Raw genomic sequence first — 24,211 nt, 5'->3', positions numbered from 1 at the left:
CATAACTACAAACAAAGATTGACAATTAATTGGTATGTAAGGAAAGAATACTTGAACTTGAGATAAGCAAAAGCATTCAGGTTGTTGGCAATGGACTATGCCTACCACACAAAACTATCCTTTTAACAGCACTCTAATAACTCCCACTGCTTACTGTTGGTCTTTTTTGTATTGGTGATAAAGGGGTTAGTTTTATTATTATACTTCTTCTGTGCTCATGTTTGCATTAAAGAATTTCAGTACTCAAAAACTAGATTAAATAAAAACAATGATACTCTACCTGTCCCTCAAGAAATGTCAATGTTCCCTAATACGCCTATCCTTCTAGTCAAATCCCCACCCATCTCTAAGCTAAAATACTCATAATGGGATTTCCTAGGTCAGGTAATTATTGAAAAGCTTTCATCCTGAAAACTCTTGAGCAGATCAAGACAGAAGGCAGTACAAGAGGCTCCATGAGTAGGATAGAAAGTAGGCATTGAAAAGAAAGAGGAGACATTAGCCAGTGAGAGAGAAAATAGGAATAGGAGAGAAAGGGGCAATATCTACAGAAAGCAGTTAAGGCCACTGCACTGGGAAGATAACTTGTCCACTTAAACTAATAAAAACGATAGTGAAGGAAAAGGTATTCAAGTATCTTCAGAAGAGTGGTATTCAGTAGTCTAAATTCCTAGGGCGCGCAAGCACCCTTTTCAGATCAAAAATAGATAACTTAAGCACACTAAGTACAGAGGTGGAGGGCCAAGAAGTAATTATTCAAAGTAACGAGGACACTGAGATCCTCAGCATTTCTACAGCATTAGAAGAAATGGGGAGTGGAGCAAGTGCAGAAGACAAGGAGCTTGCAAAAAGATCAAAGGAGCTAGAGAAGAAACTGCAGGAAGATGCAGCAATTGATGCCAAGACCGTCAAACTTCTACTGCTGGGTGAGAAGGGGAAATGAACAATGGTGGGGGTCAGTGCTGACAGTATGTTTTTCTTGGTTCTATTCTCCTAAATACTCAAGTGCAGTTTTGGTTTAAGGTTTTTCAAAATGGATTGATCTATTCAAGTCCCTGCAGTAATGTATCAGGGAGGGAATTCGATTAACTAAACTACATGCTTAGATGTAAAAAAAAACCTGCATCACATGCTTTGCAGTGTCCAAGACTTTCTATAGCTCTGTGTGGTTACTCTTACATTTTGAAACAAGACTGTGACATGAAAATCAACAAAGTAGAGGTTTGAGAATTAGGCTAAAATGGCCAGTTGGTCACTTTAACCTGCTAGATGACTTTTGGTAATGCCCTAGAGCTGTATTCTGGTACAGTTACTCGAATACAAATGTTTAGCATCTTTCTGAAGTCACTGCCAGTGCAGTATGTGTATTATATAGTGGTCAGAATCTAAAGGATTGATGAAGCATTAGTCAGATAGATATGAATAAGCAGGTAGAGAGAGTAGCTGTGTGTATATACTTGTTTATTTCAAACAGTATAATGATATAACAAAAATAGGTGTAATGAACAGGATACCTTTTTAATACAAATACTATATAGAACTGGAACCTGTTTCTGTCCCATTATCTACAATATAATCAGTGATATTGCTGATGTAGCAGAGGTTTATTTTAACAGTGTTGCTTACACTTTCCAACAACCCCTTGAAATATGTACAGTGGAGAATTATGCAAACCTTAGAAGCCCTTCATTGATTCCAAAATTCAACAAAGATGTTTCATTCAGGGTGTTTTATTTAAGTTTCTTCCAAAGATGCTCTAATGAGATTCAGATTGATTTTAGATTACAAATTAAAGGGATATGAACTTGGTATTTCTGCCTGCTGCCATACTGTATTTACTGCATCCTTACTAGGATGCACTAAATAGAGTAGGAACCGAAAGAACAGAAATGTAATTGCACTAGGAACTGAAAGAACAGAAATGTAATTAGTTTTTATACTGTCAGTCTACATGTGTCCTTAAAAAATTAAAAAAAAATATTCTACATTTTTTTGTGATCTACACATGTATCAAAAGAATACAACGGTTTTTAAAAGAATACAACAGAAGTATCTATAACTAACAACATATCAGCTTAAGGCACAGAGATGGCAGATAAAATGTATCCCAATTCAGTATGAAAATGTGAATAGTGGTGTAAAGCTTGGATGTTCTCGAGCAAAGAGTTGATCTCTGATGCAGTAAATCCTTTAATATTACTGCACCAGCAGCTGCTGCTCATTAGCTTGATGATTTTCTGAAGGTGATTAGCAGGAGATGAGAGATGTCAGTCCAGAGCTGAGAAGGATGCAAAGAACATTATCTGTTTCAGTTACGCAAACTCTAAAATTAGCCTTCGCTGTAAAAGAAGGCTTACACAGATAGAAAAGCACGTGTTACTCAAAGCATCTTTAGTTTACACTAGTGCCAAGTATTTCCCTGTTTGCTACAAAGAACAATGTTCATGCAAATTTTTGCCAATTGTGCACATAGCCTGCAAAGTGCACATCATGTCATTGTTTCATATCTGACATACGACTGAATGATGTCATTTCACTCATATGCCCAGCACAAGTTACTCATTACTATGAGGGCAAAATGCTCAAAATGGTCAATGTGCAATTGCCCTAACATGTTGTTTTACCCCTCATTCTGACTGTATTTAACCCTTTGCATGCTGGCTCTGCTTGAGCTGTCCATACTGTTGCCAGATCATGTAACATAGTATAGGTCAGTAGGTTTTACACGACTCTGTTTGTTTTCTTTTTTTAACCTTCTTTCAGCCAATACACATTTATTCAATTTAGTTGGGCCAAATCCTTTCATCCACTTTTTCACTGAATTGAACTAAAATAAGAAGGAGCCACTTACATAAAGCCTTAAATAGGGCAGCCTGCTCACTATTCTTGTCGCTGAGTAGCAATGCGCTAGGATGGCACAGATTAGGATAAGTAGAGGTCTTTGCCTTGCTGCTGTTGCTCAACCATTCAATGGAGGGACTGTGCAGTTAAGCTCCAGGAAGCTTCTTTAGAAGGGCACTGAACCTTTGCCTGAATCCTTTGACTCCAGCCTAAACCAGGTTGCATTGCATGCTCTGAGTGAACCAATAAACTCCAACCTTTCTGCATAGACGACATGTGGACTGAGCATGAAAAAGATCATGCCACTGGCACAACCTTTAGAGCTTAAAGAAAACAGAGAAAACAAAGAGTGGTGAATATCCTCTACCATGGGCAACAAAGCACCTCATCTGCCATCACTTTAAGTTCAGTGCTTCTTTACTTTACTATGGCTAATCTTAACACTGCCCAAAGGCATTTCCAGGCAGCAGTTTAATAAATGTTAATAAGCCTTTCAGATAACAGGTAACTGATCCTGATTTGTCTTGTTGGACACTTGCCCTGATATCAAGGATATGGGGCATATTTACCAAAGAGCGAAGTGGCTAAAACTCCCCATAGACGCAATGATTCTTCTTGCCGAACGACTGATTTTAGGGAAGCCCAAACGATCCTTCAAAATTATCGTACGGTTAGTGGGATTCGAACGATCGTACATCTTATGATTTTTCGGCCGACATCTGTCAGAAAATTGATCGGCCAGGTCAAAAATCAAATCTTTGTCGGTCCCAGTGCAATCTCTCTATGTTTGCAGGGCCAAGCAGGCAGCTCCCCTTTGTTTTCCTGGCAAATCGGTCTTTTTAGTTGATAGTAAATTCGTACGATCGTACGATCGTTCTGAGAAGATCGTGGTCTCACGATCAGGATCTGATCTTTTAAAAATCTCAACATCTACAGCCAGCTTAACACTAGTGACTTTTCTACAGCGTTGCCACCAGAAGGTACATTGCCAGTTTACTAAAAAGCACCAATCCGTTACCTCTTTCTCCAGAGTTGCCTTCTTCACCTCAGATCAGACGAAGTGCTATAAAGCATCGAGATCTTTCTCAATTCTCTGTCACTTACATCATATCCTATGAGCCGAAAATGCATCAAAGTTCAAAGAACGTTGGCATATTTTACTTTTTCAGCGTGATTGCCTGCAAAAGTCCTAACAAACTTTTTTTGGGGAACTGTTTTTTTCCAGACATTTCCTAACATATATAAAGAGTATTTATCAATGGGTGAAAGTGAAAGTTCATCCTTTGATAAATACGCCTTTCAAAATTCCACAGAAATGAATGAAGAGTGCCGGAATTTCACTCTAGAGGACTGTGGCAACCTCTAACTTCACTCTTTGATAAATATACCCCAGAAAAAGGATTTTCCAAGCTGGCGGTCACTGACCCCATCTAAAAACAAATGCTCTGTAAGGCTACAAATGTATTGTCATTGTTACTGTTTAATACACAAATTTTCTATTCAGGTCCTCTTCTATTCATATTTCAGTATCATATACAGATCAATGCATGTTTGCTAGGGCAATTTGGACCCTAGCAACCACATTGTTGAAACTGCAAGCTGCTGAATAAAAAGCTAAATAACCCAAAACTACAAATAATAGAAAATGAAAGCCAATGGAAATTTGTTTCACAATACCACTATCTACATCATACTAAAAGTTAACAACCCCTTTAATGAGCAAATTAAATAATATTAGCCAAATACAGAACCCTGTGCCACTCCATTTGAGAATTCTACCCTAAGTAGAGAAAGCACCATGGACAATTACCCTCTCACGTCTTCCAAACATACTCTTCAATGTGAACTCTCAACAAACATTCAAATAATTTGGCCTCCACAGATGTCAAATTTATGGGCCTATAACCGCCGGGTTATGAACGTAATAGATTCTTAAAACAATAATTTTATTTCTGGTATAACACATGTATGAACACTTATAAAAGCAAATACATCTACAATATACTTGTTTCTTATTGAGCACATGCAGGGACATATTTAAAGATTTTGCACCCATAGGCTGCATGGCCCTATTGCAACCCCCCCCCCTGCCCCAGACCAGATCTCCCCTGCTTGCTTCCAAATCTCCTCCTGATTGCCTCCTTGCACACCATCTCAGTCCCCCTCTCGCCCCTGCCTCCTTCGCTGCTCTTTCTATGTGATTGCCTCCACTGGGTACTGCAAGGGAAGATTCAAATGACAAAATCTCCTGTCCAGACCCCTGTGGAAATGCAGCCAGTGGGCGGCATGCCACTCCAAGATTTTTGCTGCCCTAGGCCCAGGACTTTGTTGTCTGCCCACAAATCCAGGTCTGAACACATGTTAGTAAATAAGTCCCACTAATTTAACCATAAACTGGTTGAGCTTCATAATTATTAATGTGTATTTAAAAGGTAGTAATTGATTTTGCCATATTGGCTATACAGAGTTACAAATAGGATCATTATGGAAGTGCAGATTGATTACAGATGCTGACATAGGCCGACATGATTTTCATTTAGGGTATTGTTCAGAACATGGACCAGAAATAATCAAAATGTATGTCTTGTGACTTGTTTGGACTCTACAAAGTTATTAAAAACAATGGTTTAGTGATATTGTTATTATTTTCTATTGCTTATCTATCTTTTCAGGCTCTCTACAATTTTTCTTACATTCTGAATTTCAAACAGTTGACTGGTTGCCTGCCTGAAGAAAAGTCCTAGCAACCAGATGCCAGTTGAATTTTTTAACCTGAACAAAAAAAGTTAATAACTGACAAATCACAAATAGAATTTGGAGACGTAAAATGTCTTCAAATACAATTTTTCATACTAACAGTAAGATGAGCTAACAGTTTTTATTAAACACTCTGTGAGGGGTTTTCTATATTCTTCCACTCACTATGAAAAATATATATAACATCCCTTTCTTTTAGCATCAGAGCTAAACAATGGTGTTCAATGAGTTGTCATGTAAAAATGTATTGGCTATTATCTTATTTTGTCATTAAAAATAACCTCTCTCAAATTTAGACATCCGTAAGTGCTTTATATCAACCTGCTCTGCTGTTTGGCCTTTTTGCAGGTGCTGGAGAATCTGGGAAAAGCACAATTGTCAAGCAGATGAAGTAAGTGTCATATAGAAATATATATATATATATATATATATATATATATATATATATATATACATAAAGAAATATAATGTATTTCTTATTTCTCTCCTTTGGCATAGGCTTTAAAATGTATATAATAAATATACAAGATGCAAGCAGGAAACCCTTCATGCATAGTTAGTAACTAGGATCACTTTAATAAGTAAACAAAGTACCATTAAGCCAGAATCCACCAGGGCAGGGGCCCACAAACAACCATCTCAACTAAAATATATTTAAATTAAGTGTTTCTCTTAAACGTCAATCAATAGGTGTCCTCTGTAATGCTGCAGGTATGTGTAGTTTAGCTCCTCAAACAGTGTAGTAGGTTCACCACTTCTACATGTAACTGTAAAAGGTTCACTGGAGAGCGACGTAATGAAATTAGTTTTTAAGTTTATTTGAGATGCATAGCACAGCACTACATGTTTCGGACCACATTGGTCCTTCCTCTGGTGCAACCTATGTGGTCCGAAACATGTAGTGCTATGCATCACAAATACATTTAAAAACTAATTTCATTATGTTGCTCTCCAGTGAGCCTTTCATAGTTACAAAAACCATTACTTTTTGATTCCACACTGCCTATAGAGTAGAAAGCATGACTTATTAAGAAGCTTTACATTGAAGAAAAGGCCCCCAAAGTCCTATAGAAACAAAGTTTAAGCAGTCTGGTTGTGACTGACAGCAATCAGAGTGGTCAAAGATTGGTAGAAGAGTCAGGAACCAGAAAATCAGCGCTTTGGGGCCACCCTTTCCAAAAAGTACCTACAATCTGGCATTGAAGCACTTTAATGTCTTTTATTTTCAATCTGGTGGCAACCTGCAGCTGAATTAATTGATGGCTGGTGCCCATAGCACTATTATTTACACTTTCAGTTACTTCTGAGAAACATCTTAAAACTAACCAACTGCATGGTAGAATTTCTATGATTTTTGTCATGAGGAGAAATGATTTCTTGTTAGCAAAGTTATTGAAATAGAATGTGATATAACTAAAAAATGCATTTCTGTTAGCAGGGTGGCAGCTTGTCTTCATGCTCATGCGCAAAGCTCCTTAAAAATGCATATTTAAAGGCATGTTTGAAAAGGAGATGCAATTTTGTATATATTGTCACAGGTCACACATTTAACATTGGCTATTATATAAGTTTTGCTATAAACTACTTTGAAGTTAGAATGATACGATGACTTATATCAAGTCATGCTTTCATCTATTTTCATCATATCTCGCTTTTTTCTCTCCTTGTATTCTCATTTTTTACCCAAAGGATTATTCACCAGGATGGGTACACAGAGCAAGAGTGTATTGAGTTCAGATCTATCATATATGGAAATATACTGCAGTCTATCCTGGCCATTGTCCGTGCTATGTCCACTCTGGGAATTGATTATGGAGACTCTAGTAAAGCGGTCAGTATCAACCTTGGCAGTTTTATCTCCTGGTATATATTTTTTCACAAAGAACCCCACATTAAAACAACCTGTACCTGAAGATGGCAGTGTGCAGTAAACCAGACAGGCATGCTTACTTTTGAAATGTATTCTATCTACATTATATACAGACACTGCCATCTGCTGGTTTTCTCTTCCCATTATGTGTCCTCTGTTTAAGTAAAATCAGATCAGCATGTTGCTGATTGACTGAACACTTGTATGCTATGACATTTTAACAAACTGAATAAACTGCTCGGAGTGCTAAAACATTTTTTATAATTACTTTGCAAGTGAATTTGCATTAGACTTATAACTATTTAAAATTGTATATTATGACCTTTAATGAATGAAAGCTTTATATACATTTTAACAAGCGTTAATTACAAGTCTCCAGAACTAATGTTTTTCTAACTTTGCTCCCCTATCCCTACCTGATCTTCCCCACCTCATCATAGGATGATGGGCGCATTCTCTCCCACCTCGCAGACTCCATTGAGGAAGGTACAATGCCTCCAGAGCTTGTGGACGTGATTAAAAAATTGTGGAAAGATGATGGTGTACAAGCCTGCTTTGAAAGGGCTGCAGAATACCAGCTCAATGACTCTGCTTCCTAGTGAGTCACTTGAATGTAGATTTTAGAATTCTTTTGTTCACACAACAGCTTGATGGACAGTTTTGGCATAAAAAGTCTGAATTAACTTGTTCATGGGGTTGCTGAACACATGTATCTCCAGCAATCCAGGCTGCTTCTTTCTTTTATAATGTACGGGTGTTATACTGCTTATGGCACAAGGCCCCACAAGTTATCAGGGGCAGCAAAGAGCTTTAGATGGTTTTATTATATTACCCCATTATTTCTAGACAAAATAATCAAAACTGTTAAAGAGGCTTTAGGTATTTTCTTCTCCACTGCTTTTTCCTAGGAAGATAGCAGTCTGGTTTGACATATGTCAATGGAAGCTTTCCCACTAGTGAAAATATATCCAATACTCTATTGTTCATCTTGTCATTGACATGGAATTTTTAATAGTTAGGCCCAATACCACCTGTCACAAGCAATTATAAACCATTTAATTCACGTCAATAAAAGGAGACATGATGGAGGTTATAATTATCAAAGGTGTAATTATATGATGGCTGTATCTAAACCCTAAAAACGCCATATTTTACATACTGCACCAGCCTAAAGTTTTAGCATCTCAATAGAAGCAATTATCCAGCACTTCAAACTTGTCACAGGGGGTCACCATCTTGGATGCTCAGTGGGCCCTGAGCAGCTGTTGAGAAGCTAAATTTAGGGGTTGTCACAAATTATCAAGCAGAAAATTAGGATTGTCTGTAATATAAAATGATGCAACAAAGCTGATTATTAAATTCTGATGCTACCTGCACAGATTTTTTTTTTGAGCTGACATGTTCTAATTATCTGTATTAATTACTAATCAGCCTTATATTGTGACATTTCCATTCTATGTGTATTGTATATTGTGAGTGGGTCCCTTAGCTCAGTAAGTGACATCAGCACAGAGCATGTGCAGTGAATCAGCAGAAAAGAAGACGAGGAGCTACTGGGACATCTTTGGAGACACAGATCTTTCCTGCTAAAGGGCCGTGGTTGCCTTGGGCTGGTACAGAAGTACAAAACATAATGTACAACATTTGTAGCCTACTTCTTTAGTTAGGCTTTAGTTCTCCTAGTGCTAAACATTATGGGGCACACTTACTTAGGGTCGAATATCGAGGGTTAATTAACCCTCGATATTCGACTGTCAAAGTTAAATCCTTCGACTTCGAATATCAAAGTTTAGCGCAATTCGTTCGATCGAACGATTGAAGGAATAATCCTTCGATCTAACTATTAAATCCTTCGAATCCATCGATCAAACGATTTTCCTTCGATCACAAATTTGTTAGAAAGCCTATGGGGTCCTTCCCCATAGGCTAACATTGAGGTTCGGTAGGTTTTAGGTGGCGAAGTAGGGGGTCGAAGATTTTTTTAAAGAGACAGTACTTGGACTATCGAATGGTCGAATAGTCAAACGATTTTTAGTTCGAATCGTTTGATTAGAAGTCGAAGTCGTAGTCGAAGGAGCTAATTCGATGGTCGAAGTAGCCAAACAAAACGAAGTATTTTTTCTTCTATTCATTCACTCGAGCTAAGTAAATGTGCCCCTCTGTCTTCCCATTTTATTCACAAGCTACTTGAACGAACTGGACAGGATCACAGCACCAAACTACATTCCTAATGAGCAGGATGTGCTGCGCTCCAGAGTGAAAACCACAGGAATCATTGAATCTCAATTCTCCTTTAAAGATCTTCACTTCAGGTACCTCTGTAAATCAGCATACTGTGATAGCAGTTCTGCAACAGTCTGTCTGTGCATTAACACATAACATATCTTATCTGTCCCATTCAGGCAGGAAACATGTTCTATAATATGCACATCTAATGCTTATTTGCAAAGATAGAAGAAAATTAATTTCACAGTCAGCAGCAATAGGAAGTTTTTATGTGTAAAACATGAGCACCTACAAAAAATGAGCATACTAGACTAGAAAATAGCTCTTAGGGGTAGAAATAACTATATAAATATAAAATGGGACGATACAATAAACTCTCCGTTTCACTAATAGGTCCTTCCAGCAGGGACATTCACTAATTTTATAATAGAGGAGGTTCCATATTCATATTCTAAAAAGGTTTAAAGCAAGAGCCGTAAAGTCTCCATGAGGCCTGGCAGAGGCAGCTTCACGAGAGGGATGAATGACAAAATACAAAGTTACTGAATTTTTAAAAAAAAATCTTTAACTTATTTCCAGAGAAAAAGGAGAAAAAAATGTACAACATAAGATGCGTCATACAAATTTACAACATCAAAGAGAGTAAGAAAAACCCCACAAATAATTAAATAATATCCAATATTACTTAATAAGAAGAAAATATGCATATGCCAAAAGTATATTCCATACCGTAAAGCACTTTCAATCTATCCATTCTTGTTCAATCTTGTTGCTCTACTCAAACTCTAACAGACATTATATTGTCTTATCATAATTCTTAATACCTTTATTAACGTTAATGTTTCTTTACATCCACCATGATGAATAACTCACTTTACTTCCAAAGCTCCAAAAAAAGGACCTTTTACATTTAAGGAAAATGGTGTAAATACTACTGTTGTAAAAAGTTGGAATGCTCTTGGGTACAGCAGAATAAAATATAGTCCATTAACCATTGCAATCCATTAGCCATGCATTTAGGTGTGTTCATACCTGCATCTCAAACGTCAAAGTAAAAAAAAGCCACATGTTAAAGCTCTCATGCAAACTTTGTGTTCCATTAGGACTGTAAAAGGTTAGCTTACAGTATGGCAGACCGTCACATATTTAAACCTTCTTTTGGATTACAGCAAAGCTCTTTAAATATCTTAATCACCAGTGTTTTTCACTTAATAGGTACCAAATTCCTCAAGACTTTCCTTTAGTAAGCTCAATGGATTTTCCTAGAGGGAACCAGCAATACCTTCTCCTAGTTAATCCCTGCATAAGTAAAGAGGACTCTGCCAAGTCTTGAAGTATACAATATACAGGAGTGAATCTAACACTTATGACACATTTACCACTTTCATATTAAAGTTGGGGGTTTTTTTTGTGTGTGGATTTCATAATTTTGTGTGTGTGTGTCTGTGTGTTTAAAAATATGTATTTTACACATTTTAAAAACAAGACATAAATCAAAACGGTCCCCTCGAAGTGTTCCTTAATTTAAGATTTTCCAGACCTGCTTGGATAAATGCAAAAATGTTACCTATGAACAGATTTGTTAAATGAACTTATTTGTCCTTAAACAGTAACACCAAAAAATTAAACTGTTTTAAAGAAATGAAAATATAGTGCATAGTAGTGCTGCACTGGTGTGTTTGCTTCAAAAAGTATGTTATAGTTTATTTAAACAAGCTGATGGGTATCCATGGGGGCAGCCATTCAACGCTGGAAAAAGGAGATAAGGCACAGGATACAGAGCAGATAACGGATAAACTCTGTAGTATATAATGGGATTCTTCACCATGTATTTGTTGTGTAGACTACTGTGTAGACTGTGTGCCTGAATGGCTGCCCCCATGGCTACACAGCAACTTGTTCATATAAACTATTGTAGTGTTTCTGAAGCAAACACGCCAACACTTCATTATATTGCCATTTCTTTAAAACACTTTCATTTTTTGGGTTTACTGTTCCATAAGCCACATCATGAATACTTTCCACTTTTTTAGACTCTTTTGAAGTAGTCGTCCACTTTTAAACTCCATTCCTTGAGGCTTGTTTGAATCAGCCAAAAAACGCATTTTGCACCCTGATCCGTTTGCCCAGAAAAAGAAACACAAATTTCCCTTCTGTCACATATTGTAATCATATCGTTCAGCTTTGGGCTTCAACATGTGAAATGTTACACAAGTTAAACTTTAAAGCATTATCTGCAGTCCAGCATCCAAGCCACAACAATCTACAGGCTGTCACTATTAATACTAGAGCTCTTGAACATGTTTTGGCCATATCTGTTGAATCCACCGCCAAAATAGTGTGCTATTCTGATAGAGCTTTTATTATTATTTATTTTTCTACCCATTCCTCACTTGAGAGCTCTTTCCACATTTGACCAGCCATGTCTGCATTGCTGTAGAGCTTGAAGTTAAAGGATTAGTTGGTTTTCATGTTGCTGATGTTATATTTAGCGATGGGCGAATCTCTCCCGCTTCTTGAAATCTGAAAGTTCACGAAAAAAATAGTGAAATTCGAACATTTTGATGAAAAAATAGAGCAATTCGAACGTTTTCAATAAAAATCAAGCAATTCAAACCTTTTCACGAAAAAATCTAGCAATTCAAACTTTTTCACAAACAAATCGTGAAAAATGGAAATTGACGCCGGCGGCGAAACCCTGGAATTCGCCGCAAATTCGTGCCTGGTGAATTTATTTGCCCATCACTTGTTATATTTACTGTACTTTATTAGAAAGTCACTAAAAAATAATTTTCTTTTATTATTTAAAAACACTGTTTTGGGGTTGAGGACCCCCTCTTCCCTTATTTGTTTTTATACCAGATATAATCTGATAAAGCAGATTAATATTCAGCACTGCCTATCAACATTCAGAGCAAAGAAAAAAATAATACATCTGTCAGCCAAAACTTAAAACATATGGAAAAGAGCAGGATATCAAATAAATAATTCACACACACACACACGGTACCTGTTATCCAGAATCTGGAAACCTGGGGTTTATCAGATAATGGAACTTTCTGTAATTTGGATCTTCATACCTTAAGGCTACTAGAAAATCATGTAAACATTATAATCTCAATAGGCTGGTTTTGCTTCATATAAGGATTAATTATATTTTAGTTTGGATCAAGTACAATGTAATGTTTTATTATTACAGAGAAAATGGGAATAATTGTAAAAAAAAATGTTGATTAGGTGAATAAAAGGAAGCCTACAGCTCTTATTGATGTCATCAGTTATAGCAACAGTACACTATATTTTCATTATTGCAAAATTGTTAATTTTTTTGGCATTACTGTTCCTTTAAGCACGCTGAATCTTAATTACCTAAAAACACGGCTCAATAATGAAATAACTCTGTCTATTAATTCTGAAAATCTTTACCTACAATTTCCAATCTACATTTATTTAGCTGTTCTTCCTGAAAAATATTATTCCTGATTTCCCATGTTTTCATAATGCTCTCTTTATGTATAACAGGATGTTTGATGTTGGAGGCCAAAGGTCAGAACGTAAAAAATGGATTCACTGTTTTGAGGGTGTAACCTGCATCATATTCTGTGGAGCACTTAGTGCTTATGACATGGTACTGGTGGAAGATGAAGAAGTGGTAAGTTAAACCTGTAATATTGTGAAAAATCTCCCATGCAATATCTAACAAACATTTTGACATACCAAAGGTGAAAGAATAAATCAGTGCTTGGATTAGAAATTTAAAAGCAAATATATATTAGACAACCCAGTCAGGATTTACCAAACCAGAAAAGGCATGGGAAAAATAGTAAGGCCTGATGCAGCAAAAACCCTGAATTTCCAAAATCCGCCATCTCAGACCTGCCAAGGTTGTATGTAAGTCAGTGGGAGAGGTCCCTATAGTATTTATCCAAACTTTTTGAACAATCCGAAAAAATTGGGCAATTCTGGAAAAAAAAACTCAGGAAAAAGCGTACGATTAGGTTTTAGCTCCATTTTATTGAGTTTTTACCCGACCCGATTAAATTGAGCTTTTTTAATAATAAATAAGGTCAAGTCGTGGATTCTAGTTTGGTTTGACTTTTTTTATTGAAAAAATCAGATTTTAATAAATAACACCCTTAATGTCCTTTCCAAATGCTAAGATGATATGAATTGCTAAAAGTTGCAGCAAACACAGTATGTAATATCAAGGGTGAAAACAAGTTCTACAAGTGAGCAACTTGCAGTTGAAAGCCTAAAGCTGGCCACAGACGCAAAGATCAATGTACGATCGGACTTTCCCATCTCCCGACCTGCCACTAAGCATTCAGATCAAAGTCTTACCATTCCGACCAAATAAAGTAGTAAAGAACAGTTCAGCCGATGTTCTGCCCCTGACAGCAATCGTACAAAGCTAGTGACAGTCTCCCACTGAAAATCGTATGATCGGCAATACATGCAGAGATATTATCGGCAGCCAACAGAAATTTTGTAACCTGTCCGATTGACCAAACGACCGATCTCCGCTGGACGAAAAATGTCGGGACTCTCCACACACGGTCAGAAAATCGTACGAATCCTCGATTCGTGCGATGAGGTTGTTGCGTCTATGGCCAGCTTAACACGGATGTGGTCTGCAGCATCTTGATCTTTGAGTTAGTCATTCTCAGGTAAGCCACTGCTTGCATTTCCTTCACTTGCCCACTTACCTTGGCAGATTGTGAGGTTTGTGCAGTCTATATGACTGTTGTGGGAAAGGTAAATGCATTATTAAAACTGTGGCAACAAATAGGATTCAATTCAATTCTTTTCAACGTTACATGTGACATACAAGTCATTAATAAAGCTTGCATTATAGATGTTTCCTGTGACATACAGGCAACAAATAAGCATTCATTATTCGTGTTTGTTTACATTTTATTTTGCCGTTTCAGAATCGGATGCATGAATCTCTTCACTTGTTCAACAGCATCTGCAATCACAAATTCTTTGCTGCAACATCAATTGTCCTTTTCCTGAACAAAAAAGATCTTTTTGAACATAAAATAAAGAAGGTTCATCTTAGCATCTGTTTTCCAGATTATGATGGTGAGTAATTCTAGCAGCCCTGCATAGTTACATGGTTAAGTTGGGTTGAAAAAAATAAAGTTCATCAAGCTCAACCGCTCCAAAAGAAACCTAGTGCCCACTGTATATACAGTTGTGTTCAGTGTGTTTAAAAAAATGAATAAAGCTCAAAATGCTTATAATAGCTTTTATTTCCATACACACAAATGCATTTGGAATAATGCACATTCTATTCCAAATCAAAGCATGAAGAAAAATGTATCAAATTTGTGTTATTCTTTTACAGAAAGTTTAGAAAAGGGAATATTAGGCTGTTCCAAAAGAATAGCAGTGTCTGCATTCTTCTTAACAAACTCAAACATTCACTCTATAAACTGAAAAATGTTTCAAGATTTTGCTTTCCTTTGAATCACTGAACTAATATTTAGTTGTATAAGCACTGTTTCTGAGAACTGCTGCACATCTATGTTGCATGGAGTCGACCAACTTCTAGCACCTGTTACATTTCATAATTCTTCAGCATTTCTTGGTTTTGCAGATGTTGGTTTGATGTCACCCCACAAGTTTTCTATTGGATTAAAGTCTGGGGATTGGGCTGGCCACTCCATAACGTCAATCTTGTTGGCAGGGCCGAAACTAGGGGTAGGCAGAGTAGGCATGTGATACAAGATGAGCTTGATCACTGCAGGCGCTCAGCCGGACAAAATAGGGAACGTTAGCTCTTCATCAAATATGGCTTTTATTCACGCAAACAATGTGACAAACAGTGGCAATCATAGTGCAGTTAAGCCCAGAACAAACGGCACTTCTTCAGAGCTAAATTCGTAGTAAGTGAACTCCCCTTTAAATACTGTGATGGATCCACCCCCTACACATATGGATGCAATTAATGATATATTGAATAGAATAGAGAGCATAAAATGAATAGAGTAGGCATGTACCTAGGGCACATAGCTGGGGGGACACCAGGCACGTACCTTCTCTGGCTCCTACCCCCTAGTCTGGTCCTCTATCTCCTGTCTGGACTGTCCACTCATGTTGATTTGTGTTGATTGGCCCATGCGCACTAGCGTCTGTGCGCGCAAGCAGCTATTTGCCCCCCCGGGCCCCTCTTCGGCGCCACAGCCGGCCAGGTTGCCTAGGGCGACTGCCCGCCTGGCCCGGCTCTGCTTGTTGGTCTGGAACCAAGATGTTGCTCGTTTACTGGTGTGTTTGGGTCGTTGTCTTGTTGAAACACCCATTTCAAGCACATTTCCTCTTCGGCATAAGGCAACATGACCTCTTCAAGCATTTTGGTGTACTGAAACTGATCCATGATCATATACTATAAATAGACCCAACACCATAGTATGAGAAACATCCCCATATCATGATACTTGTGCTACCATGCTTCACTATCTTCACAGTGTACTGTGGCTTGAATTCAGTGTTTGGCAGTCGTCTGACAAACTGTCTGCAGCCACTAGACCTAAAAAGAACAATCTTGATTTCATCAGTCCACAAAATTGCTATTCCATTTCTCTTTAGGCCAGTCAGTGTGGCAAATTGTAACCTCTTCAGCACGTCTTTTTTTCAACAATGGGACTTTGCGGGGGCTTCTTGCCGATAGCTTGGTTTCAGATAGGCGTCTTCTAATTGTAACAGTACTCAAAGGTAACTTTAGACCTTTGATCCTCCTGGAGATGATCATTGGCTGAGTCTGCCATTTTGGCTATTCTTCTATCCATTTTCTGGACATCTTTATATGTTTTCCCCTCTCCAATCAACTTTTTCAAAGTACGCTGGTTTTCTGAACATTGTCTGAAACTACCCATTTTACTCAGATTTTCAGAGAGAAATGCACTAGTATCAGCCTGCACAATATTTGTGGCCTTCCTTCCTTAAATAAGGGCCATAATTGACACCTTTTTTTCACAGAATGAATGACCTCACTAATTGAACTCCACACTGCTATTATTTGGAACAGGCTATTCTTTTGAACAAGCCTCATTTAATGTTTTAATTACACAGCATCAGCAGCATGCACGTCATGACTGTTGGGTCTGTTGGTTTTCTTTTACTCTACTACACCTACTAGTGAATTATATGCCATGTAGAAATATAATTTCTTCCAAAAACATGAAAAGTGATTGATCAGGTTAGTGATGTTGGACTGCTATTAATCTGAACACTGTACACACACACACACACTCACAACAACCCTTCCATAAACTCATATAAATTATACATTTGTGTTCAAAATAATAGCAGTCCAACATCACTAACCTGATCATTAACCTCAGACAACCCCCAAACACTGAATTCAAGCCACAGTACACTGTGTATGTTTCTCATACTATGGTGTTGGGTCTATTTATTGCATAATCCAATAGAAAACTTGTAGGGTGACATCAAAAATGCTGTTCCTTAGGTCTCAGAAACAGTGGTTATACAACTAAATATTAGTTGAGTGATTCAAACGAAAGCAAAATCTTGAAACATTTTTCAGTTTATACAGTGAATGTTTGAGTTTGTAAAGTAGAATATTCCCTCTTCTTCACTTTCTGTAAAGCAATAAAACAAATTTGATACATTTTTGCATTTGCATGTTTGGAAATAAGCAATTTTGAGCTTTATTCACTTTTTTTAAATCCACTGCTATTATTCTGTATACAACTGTATGTACCAATATCTATATTAATTATATATTTTATATCATAATAGCCCCTTAGATATTCTGCTTGTCCAAGAAATCATCCAAGCCATTAACAGAATCAGCCATCACAACATCACTGTTAAAACCTACCTACATTACTTCAAATTAAAGTTCTTGTCCTCTAGTATAAAGGGGTTGCCTCTGGTGCGGTGATCCTCTTTATGGGAAAAAATATCCCATACTATAATGTCCTCTAATGTACTTCATTAGTAAGTAATCATGTCCCCTGACAAGCGTTTTTTTTTTTTTCTGGAGAAACTCCAACCTTGACATAAAGGTAAATCTTCCCTCCCTTTAACAAGTTTAGTTGCACTTCTCTGTGCTCTCTCCACCTCATTAATATATTATTAATGGAACCCAAAACTGTACTGCATACTCAAGGTGAGTCCTTACAGACCTATAAAGAAGCAAATGTATGTTTTCATCACCTGTTTCATGCAAGACTGTACTTTATTTGCTTTTATTAGCTAAATAATGACACTGCCTGAAATAAGGCAACTTCTCTACAAACATCCCTGAATCCTTCACAATTATGGAAAACCCCAACCCACTGCCACTCAGTTCATAACCTTGCATTTATCAACATTGAACCTCATTTTCCAGCTTGCTGCCCAGTTTTTCAATCTAGTTAAACTCTGCAAAGAGGCAGCATCCTGCATGGAACCTACAATTTAGTATCATCAGCAAAAATAGAAACTTTGCCCATCACCAGAAAAGTTTTTTTTAATAAACACGTTAAAAAGCAAAGGACCAAGCAGAGACCCTTGCAATACTCCACTAACAACAATGATCCAATTAGAAAATGTTCATTTTACCACCACTCTTTGTAATCTATCATTCAGTCAGTTCTTTATCCAGGTACAAATACTATGTTCCAGGCTAACATTCCTTAATTTAATTATTAAAGGGATACGGTCATGGGAAAACATGATTTTTTTCAATACGCATCAGTTAATAGTGCTGCTCCAGCAGACTTCTGCACTGAAATACGTTTTTCAAAAGTGCAAACAGATTTTTTTATATTTAATTTTGAAATCTGAAATTAGACATATTGTCAGTTTCCCAGGTGCCCCCAGTAATGTGACTTGTGTTGATAAACTTCAGTCACTCTTTACTGCTGCACTGCAAGTTGGACTGATATTACCCTATTCTTTCCTCCCAGCAGCCCATTAGCAGAACAATAGGAAGGTAACCAGATAACTGTTCCCTGGTAGATATAACAACAGCACTAACTAGTAAAAAACCCACTGCGTCCCACTGCGGCTCCTTCAGTTACATTGAGTAGGAGAAACAATATGTAGGGGATTTAGTGGGTAAGAAAGCCATTCCACACACATGGGATAAAATCACTGTCCAGCTTTATTGGAATAATTAAAACAACAAACAGGCATCCTTTACAGATGTACTCCTACCCTATGACATGTTAGGTCACCTGACGCGTTTCATGCCTCTTTCTGGCACTTCATCAGAGGTGAGGTCACAGGATATCCTGTGCCATATATACCATGTCAGACTTTAAAGGAACAATGACACGAAAAAATAAAATAATTTTAAAGTAATTAAAATATACTGTACTATTGCCCTACATCGGTAAAAGTTTGGTGCTTGCTTATGAAGTCTTCTATAGTTTATGTAAATAAGCTGCTGTGTAGCCATGGGGTAGCCATTTAGGCTGGAAAAAGGAGAAAAGGCACAGGTTACTAAGCAAATAAAAGATAAGCTCTGTAAGAGAAAACAATGGTATTCTGCAGAATGTATCTTTTATCAGCTATGTAACCTGACCATTGAATGGCTGCCTCCATGGCTTCACATCATCTTTTTTTTAAAAACTGTAGTAGTATTTCTGAAGCAAACACCAGTTTTTAAAGCGCAGAGAAACAATACATTATATTTAAATTACTTTAAATCACTTGAATTTGTTTGTGTTACTGTTGCTTTAATAAAACCTGAAAAATTAAGTAGAGAGGTTTGGCAATCACAAACCTTAGCTTCTATAGGACCCTGGTCCCAGACCTTTCTTTAATTTTCCGTGTTCTAGTCCCTTTTTGATTAACTTTTGCATGGGCCTGGACCATGCCTCAGCATTCACTAGAAATGGGACTATTAAGAAGGAAAAGTTTAGAATCTCTGCTTTCTCCCTGTTCTCATCGGCCATCTGCCCCCCCCCCTTATTAAGGGGCGCACCCCTTCCTACTTTACATACTTAAAAATATAATTTTTGATTCATTTACTTCTCACTTCAATACCCTTTTCAATCTCTATTTTAGCTCATCTGATTTATTAGCATCCTTATACCTGATAAAGTTTCAACTGTTCCAGCTAACTTAAAAGCTTTAAAAGCCTATCTTTTCTTACCAACCTCAACAACAACATTTCTGTCAAACCACAAAGGTTTTGTGATGACTTTTCTTGCTTACAAGGGGAATACAAGGACATGTACTGTATTAAGAAGCATTTTAAAGACGTCCAATTTTTCTTTTGTGTTTAACCCTATGAAAAGCCTTTCCCAGTTAATATGTTGCCTAGATGCCCTTATACTGGCAAAATTTGCATGTCTAAAATTTAGCGTTTTAGTTACTCCCTTGGTGTTGTCTCTGCAACATGTCAAAGAAAACCATGTTATGATTACTATTCCCTAAATGCTCACTTATGCAAATTGGTATTATTAGTATTATCAGTTCCTAAGTTCTTGAACTAGCTGATATAAAAAGTTGTAATTTAGCATATTAACTAACCCACTAGAGTTTTCTGACTGGGAAACCCCATTACCCAAGTCAATGAATGGATAATTTAAGTAATCCATAACTTGACCTAGTTGTAAAGGTGCCTCCATTTGTAAACGTAGCCGGGCTTCATTCTTGTAACTTAGTTGTGGTGGTTTTTTAGCATACACCAATGACAATTTTCTTTGTAACCTTTAGCTCAGCCGAAATCTCTATCCAAAAAAGATTATTTTATATTTAATTTTGAAATCTGACATGGGGATAGACATATTGTCAGTTTCCCTGGTGCCCCCAGTCATGTGACTTGTGCTCCGATGAACTTTAGAAGTTATATCACCCCTTCCCTTCCCCCAACCCACCCTCAGCAGCCCTTCAACAGAACAATGGTAAGGTAACCAGATACCAGCTCCCTAGTAGATATAAGAACAGACTCCTTCAGTTACATTGAGTAGGAGAAACAATAGCTTGTCAGAAAGCAGTTCCAAAGTGCAGCTCTGACACTTTATGAAACCACATGAAATGGGTAAAATGACCTGGCTACATACTGTACACACCAATATTACAACTGAAACGAATACACTTGTTGGGTTAGGAATTCAATTTTAAATGGTAGAGTGAATTATTTGCAGTGTAATTTACAAATAAAAACTATGCCATAAAAATCATGAATCCCTTTAATTCAAGATTTACATAAATACAAACTCTTCCACCCTTTTTTAATCCGTGTCCCTCCTTATAAATTTCAAAGCAACCATTATCTATGGTACATCAGTCAATCAAACTGTACACAAAATTTAAAAAAAAAAATTTTTTTTTTAATTTGGTTGAATACTGAACCGAATACTTATCCTAATTTGCATATGCACATCTTAAAAATTGTATTGTGTATCACGTATGAAATTTTTTTTCATTCAATTGGCCAGACCTTTAAAGCCCCACAATTGTGTTTTAAGGGTTGGTTTATATCAACACGTAAGCTAATGTTACACTGTACATTTTCTCTACTGCCACAGAAAGCGCCACTTTATCACAAGTGTATCACTGACAAAAAGTCTGTCATAGCACAAACTGGGCAAATTTTGCCCAGAAAATGCAAAAAGGGGCACAAAATGTATGTATATCGCTGATGCCTTGGTAGATATGTTCACTTAAAAGCGCAGACTGAATCATAAAGACAGAAGACACATGCCAATGTCACTGTTTTAATACTGTGTACCAGACAGTGCTCAGAGTGCAAAACAATATTACACTGCATTTTGGAAGAAAAGGGTGACCCATATTGTGGGGCAAATTTACTTAAAGGGGAAGGGAACCTCCTCGGCGCTAACCCCCCATCCCCCCTCCCGTGTATTGCCCCCCCTCCCCCGTGGCCTACCCCTCCCGCTGGGCAAATGCCCCTAACTTGTTACTTTCCCTTCTGCGCAGGTCCAGTCCAGGGAGTTCACAGGCGACATCTTCTTCCACGCGATCTTCTTCCTGCTTTGACCGGCGCATGCGCAGTAGGATCGTTTCGCCGGTACGATCTACTGCGCATGCGCGTGACTTTTGGCGCATGCGCAGTAGATCCGTACCGGCGAACTGCTCCTACTGCGCATGCGCCAAAACGCTGGTCAAAGGAGGAAGAAGATGTCGCCTGTGAACTCCCTGGACTGGACCTGCGCAGAAGGGTAAGTAACAAGTTAGGGGCATTTGCCCAGCGGGAGGGGTAGGCCAGGGGGGAGGAGGGAGGGGGTCAATACACGGGAGGGGGGAGGGGGGTTAGCGCCGACGAGGTTTCCTTCCCCTTTAAGGTCGAATATCGAGGGTTAATTAATCCTCAATATTCGACTGCCTAAATTAAATTCTTCGACTTCGAAGGATTTAGCGATATTCGAAAAATCGTTCAATCGAACGTTAAATCCTTCAAATCGAAGGATTTTAATCCATCGAGCGAACGATTTTTGTTCGACCTAAAAAAGCTAGCAAAGCCTATGGGGACCTTTCCCATAGGCTAACATTGACTTCGGTAGCTTTTAGGTGGCGAACTAGGGGGTCGAAGTTTTTTCTTAAAGAGACAGTACTTTGACTATCGAATGGTCGAATAGCCGAACGATTTTTAGTTAGAATCGTTCGAGTCGAAGTAGCCCATTCGATGGTCGAAGGAGCCAAAAAAACATTAGAAATTTGAAGTTTTTTTTTATTCATTTCTTAACTCGAGCTAAGTAAATGGGCCCCCTATATGTGTTGTAGGGACAGTAATGATTGCTTTCCCCATACCGCTGGTGATGGCACTGTCTGACCAAAACCAAAGCACTGTAGTGTAGTGCATTGCAGTGCAGTGACAGGTGGATCAGAGTCATTCCTGTCACTATATAAAAAACACCGGTGCAGGCTGCACCACCATATATTTGCACCAAAATGTAGAGTGATGTTAGCCGTAGGATTCTGGAATCCTGAATTTGGTGCATCCCTACTTTTGAGTTACACTTTACTACAAATGCCACTGACAGGAAAGTCCTTGCTAGTCTAGTTTTATTTGAGGTTTACCTTCTTGTTGCAGGGGTCAATGATAGCTGCCATAAAAAAAGATCCATAGTAACTCTGTAAATCAAATATTTAATTCCAAAAAAATGATTAGCAACATTTAGCCACACCATTGGCCAATTACCATACAGAAACTTTGAGCGCCAGATTTAAATGAAGTATAGAAATTTTTTTTTGGGGGGGGGGCAGGAGCGCTGCTGCCATGAGGCGAGTTGAGAAACTAACCTCAGGTGGCAGCAGCTTGCAGGTTAGCAGGGGCAATAGCACTAGCAATGCGGCCTCCCTCGACCCACTCCAGCACTCGGAAAGGTAAGCAGCAGGTGTGAGGGAGTGGCAGCATCTGAAAGGCCGCCTGGAGCAACAAAACCCCCAGAAACACCCCGGGGGGGGGGGGCACATCTATTGTGTGGGCTAGCCCCATTCTAGCAAAAAAAATATTAACAGAACACTGCTTTTCAAGTTCTATGTGCTTTCATTTTCAAGGTCCAAACACATTTGATGATGCAGGGAATTACATCAAACAGCAGTTCCTGGACTTGAACATGCGAAAAGAATCCAAGGAAATTTACGGCCACATGACCTGTGCCACAGATACTCAGAATGTTAAATTTGTATTTGATGCAGTGACTGATATCATCATCAAGGAGACCCTGAAAGACTGCGGACTTTTCTGAAGCCTCTGGCAAAAAATAAAAAGCCCATATCTTACTGCTCAGAGAAAAAAAAAAACACTTCCTTTTGACCCTGAAAATGACTGACAACCCCGAACAAAAGCAGATCACCCTACTCAAATCATTTCAGCTTAATCATAGAGGCATATATAAGGACTTTATCCTTGGGCATTACAGATGCAAAAGGCTGATTGCTCTGCAACTGCACATCCTACATGACCTTCCACCATAAATATGCTAATAAACATGTAAGCAAATGACACGCATATATACATCATGTTTCTCTGCAGGCTCAGTTTGCAGGCTTTGTTGATGTGCAGTTGTTCCCTTAAGCACAGCTTGCCAGAAAAGCCCAGACTTTGTATGAAACTTTGTCAACCCATTAAACCTAGTTACAAGCCTCTATACTTTTATTATCTTTTCTTTTTTACCATATACTTGGGAATTTTGTTAAGAATTAGGTAATATTTATGATTATATAGAATATACTTCACCTATACAGTTCTAAGTATAGAAACAAATGCTTTAGCACAAGAAGAAAATTCTAATTCTAAAATTTCAAAATTCTTAGAAAAGAGGGATAAACCAATTGTACAGTCTAGCCCTGGGGTATCCAAAAGGTAGATCGGGATCTACCAGTAGACCTTAAGCAGGTGATCAGTAGATCTCACCGTAAACAAACAGTGTGTCTAAATCACCCTCCTGTTTCATGCTTTTCATTCAGATATTTATTATTTTACAGTTGCATAAGAAATAGTTATTTGTTAAATATAGCAATATACATTTTGCCATAAATCAGTATTGAAATATTTCCCATGAAACATTAGTAGACCTTGCATTA

General features: G+C 37.9%; 1 protein-coding gene across 1 annotated transcript; it reads left to right on the top strand.

The window, feature by feature from the left end:
- The first annotated feature begins 450 nt into the window (after positions 1-450).
- gnat2.S (guanine nucleotide binding protein (G protein), alpha transducing activity polypeptide 2 S homeolog) lies at positions 451-23,772 on the top strand. Its single transcript, NM_001092925.1, has 8 exons — positions 451-926; positions 5,947-5,989; positions 7,288-7,429; positions 7,909-8,066; positions 9,652-9,780; positions 13,217-13,346; positions 14,626-14,779; positions 23,183-23,772. Exons 1-8 carry the CDS (start codon positions 809-811, stop codon positions 23,371-23,373), a joined length of 1,065 nt encoding a protein of 354 aa, NP_001086394.1. The 5' UTR covers positions 451-808; the 3' UTR covers positions 23,374-23,772.
- Positions 23,773-24,211: the final 439 nt, after the last annotated feature.

The sequence above is a fragment of the Xenopus laevis genome, chromosome 2S, assembly GCF_017654675.1.
Source record: "Xenopus laevis strain J_2021 chromosome 2S, Xenopus_laevis_v10.1, whole genome shotgun sequence".
NCBI classification, from domain to species: Eukaryota; Metazoa; Chordata; class Amphibia; order Anura; family Pipidae; genus Xenopus; species Xenopus laevis.
This window is presented reverse-complemented; position numbering and strand designations above follow the sequence as displayed.

Excerpts from the sequence above, each read along its gene's own strand:
- gnat2.S (NM_001092925.1), top strand. The coding sequence starts at position 809 with ATGGGGAGTGGAGCAAGTGCAGAAGACAAGGAGCTTGCAAAAAGATCA. Across the intron at positions 5,990-7,287 it reads ACAATTGTCAAGCAGATGAA|GATTATTCACCAGGATGGGT; the intron begins GTAAGTGTCATA and ends TTTTACCCAAAG. Across the intron at positions 7,430-7,908 it reads ATGGAGACTCTAGTAAAGCG|GATGATGGGCGCATTCTCTC; the intron begins GTCAGTATCAAC and ends ACCTCATCATAG.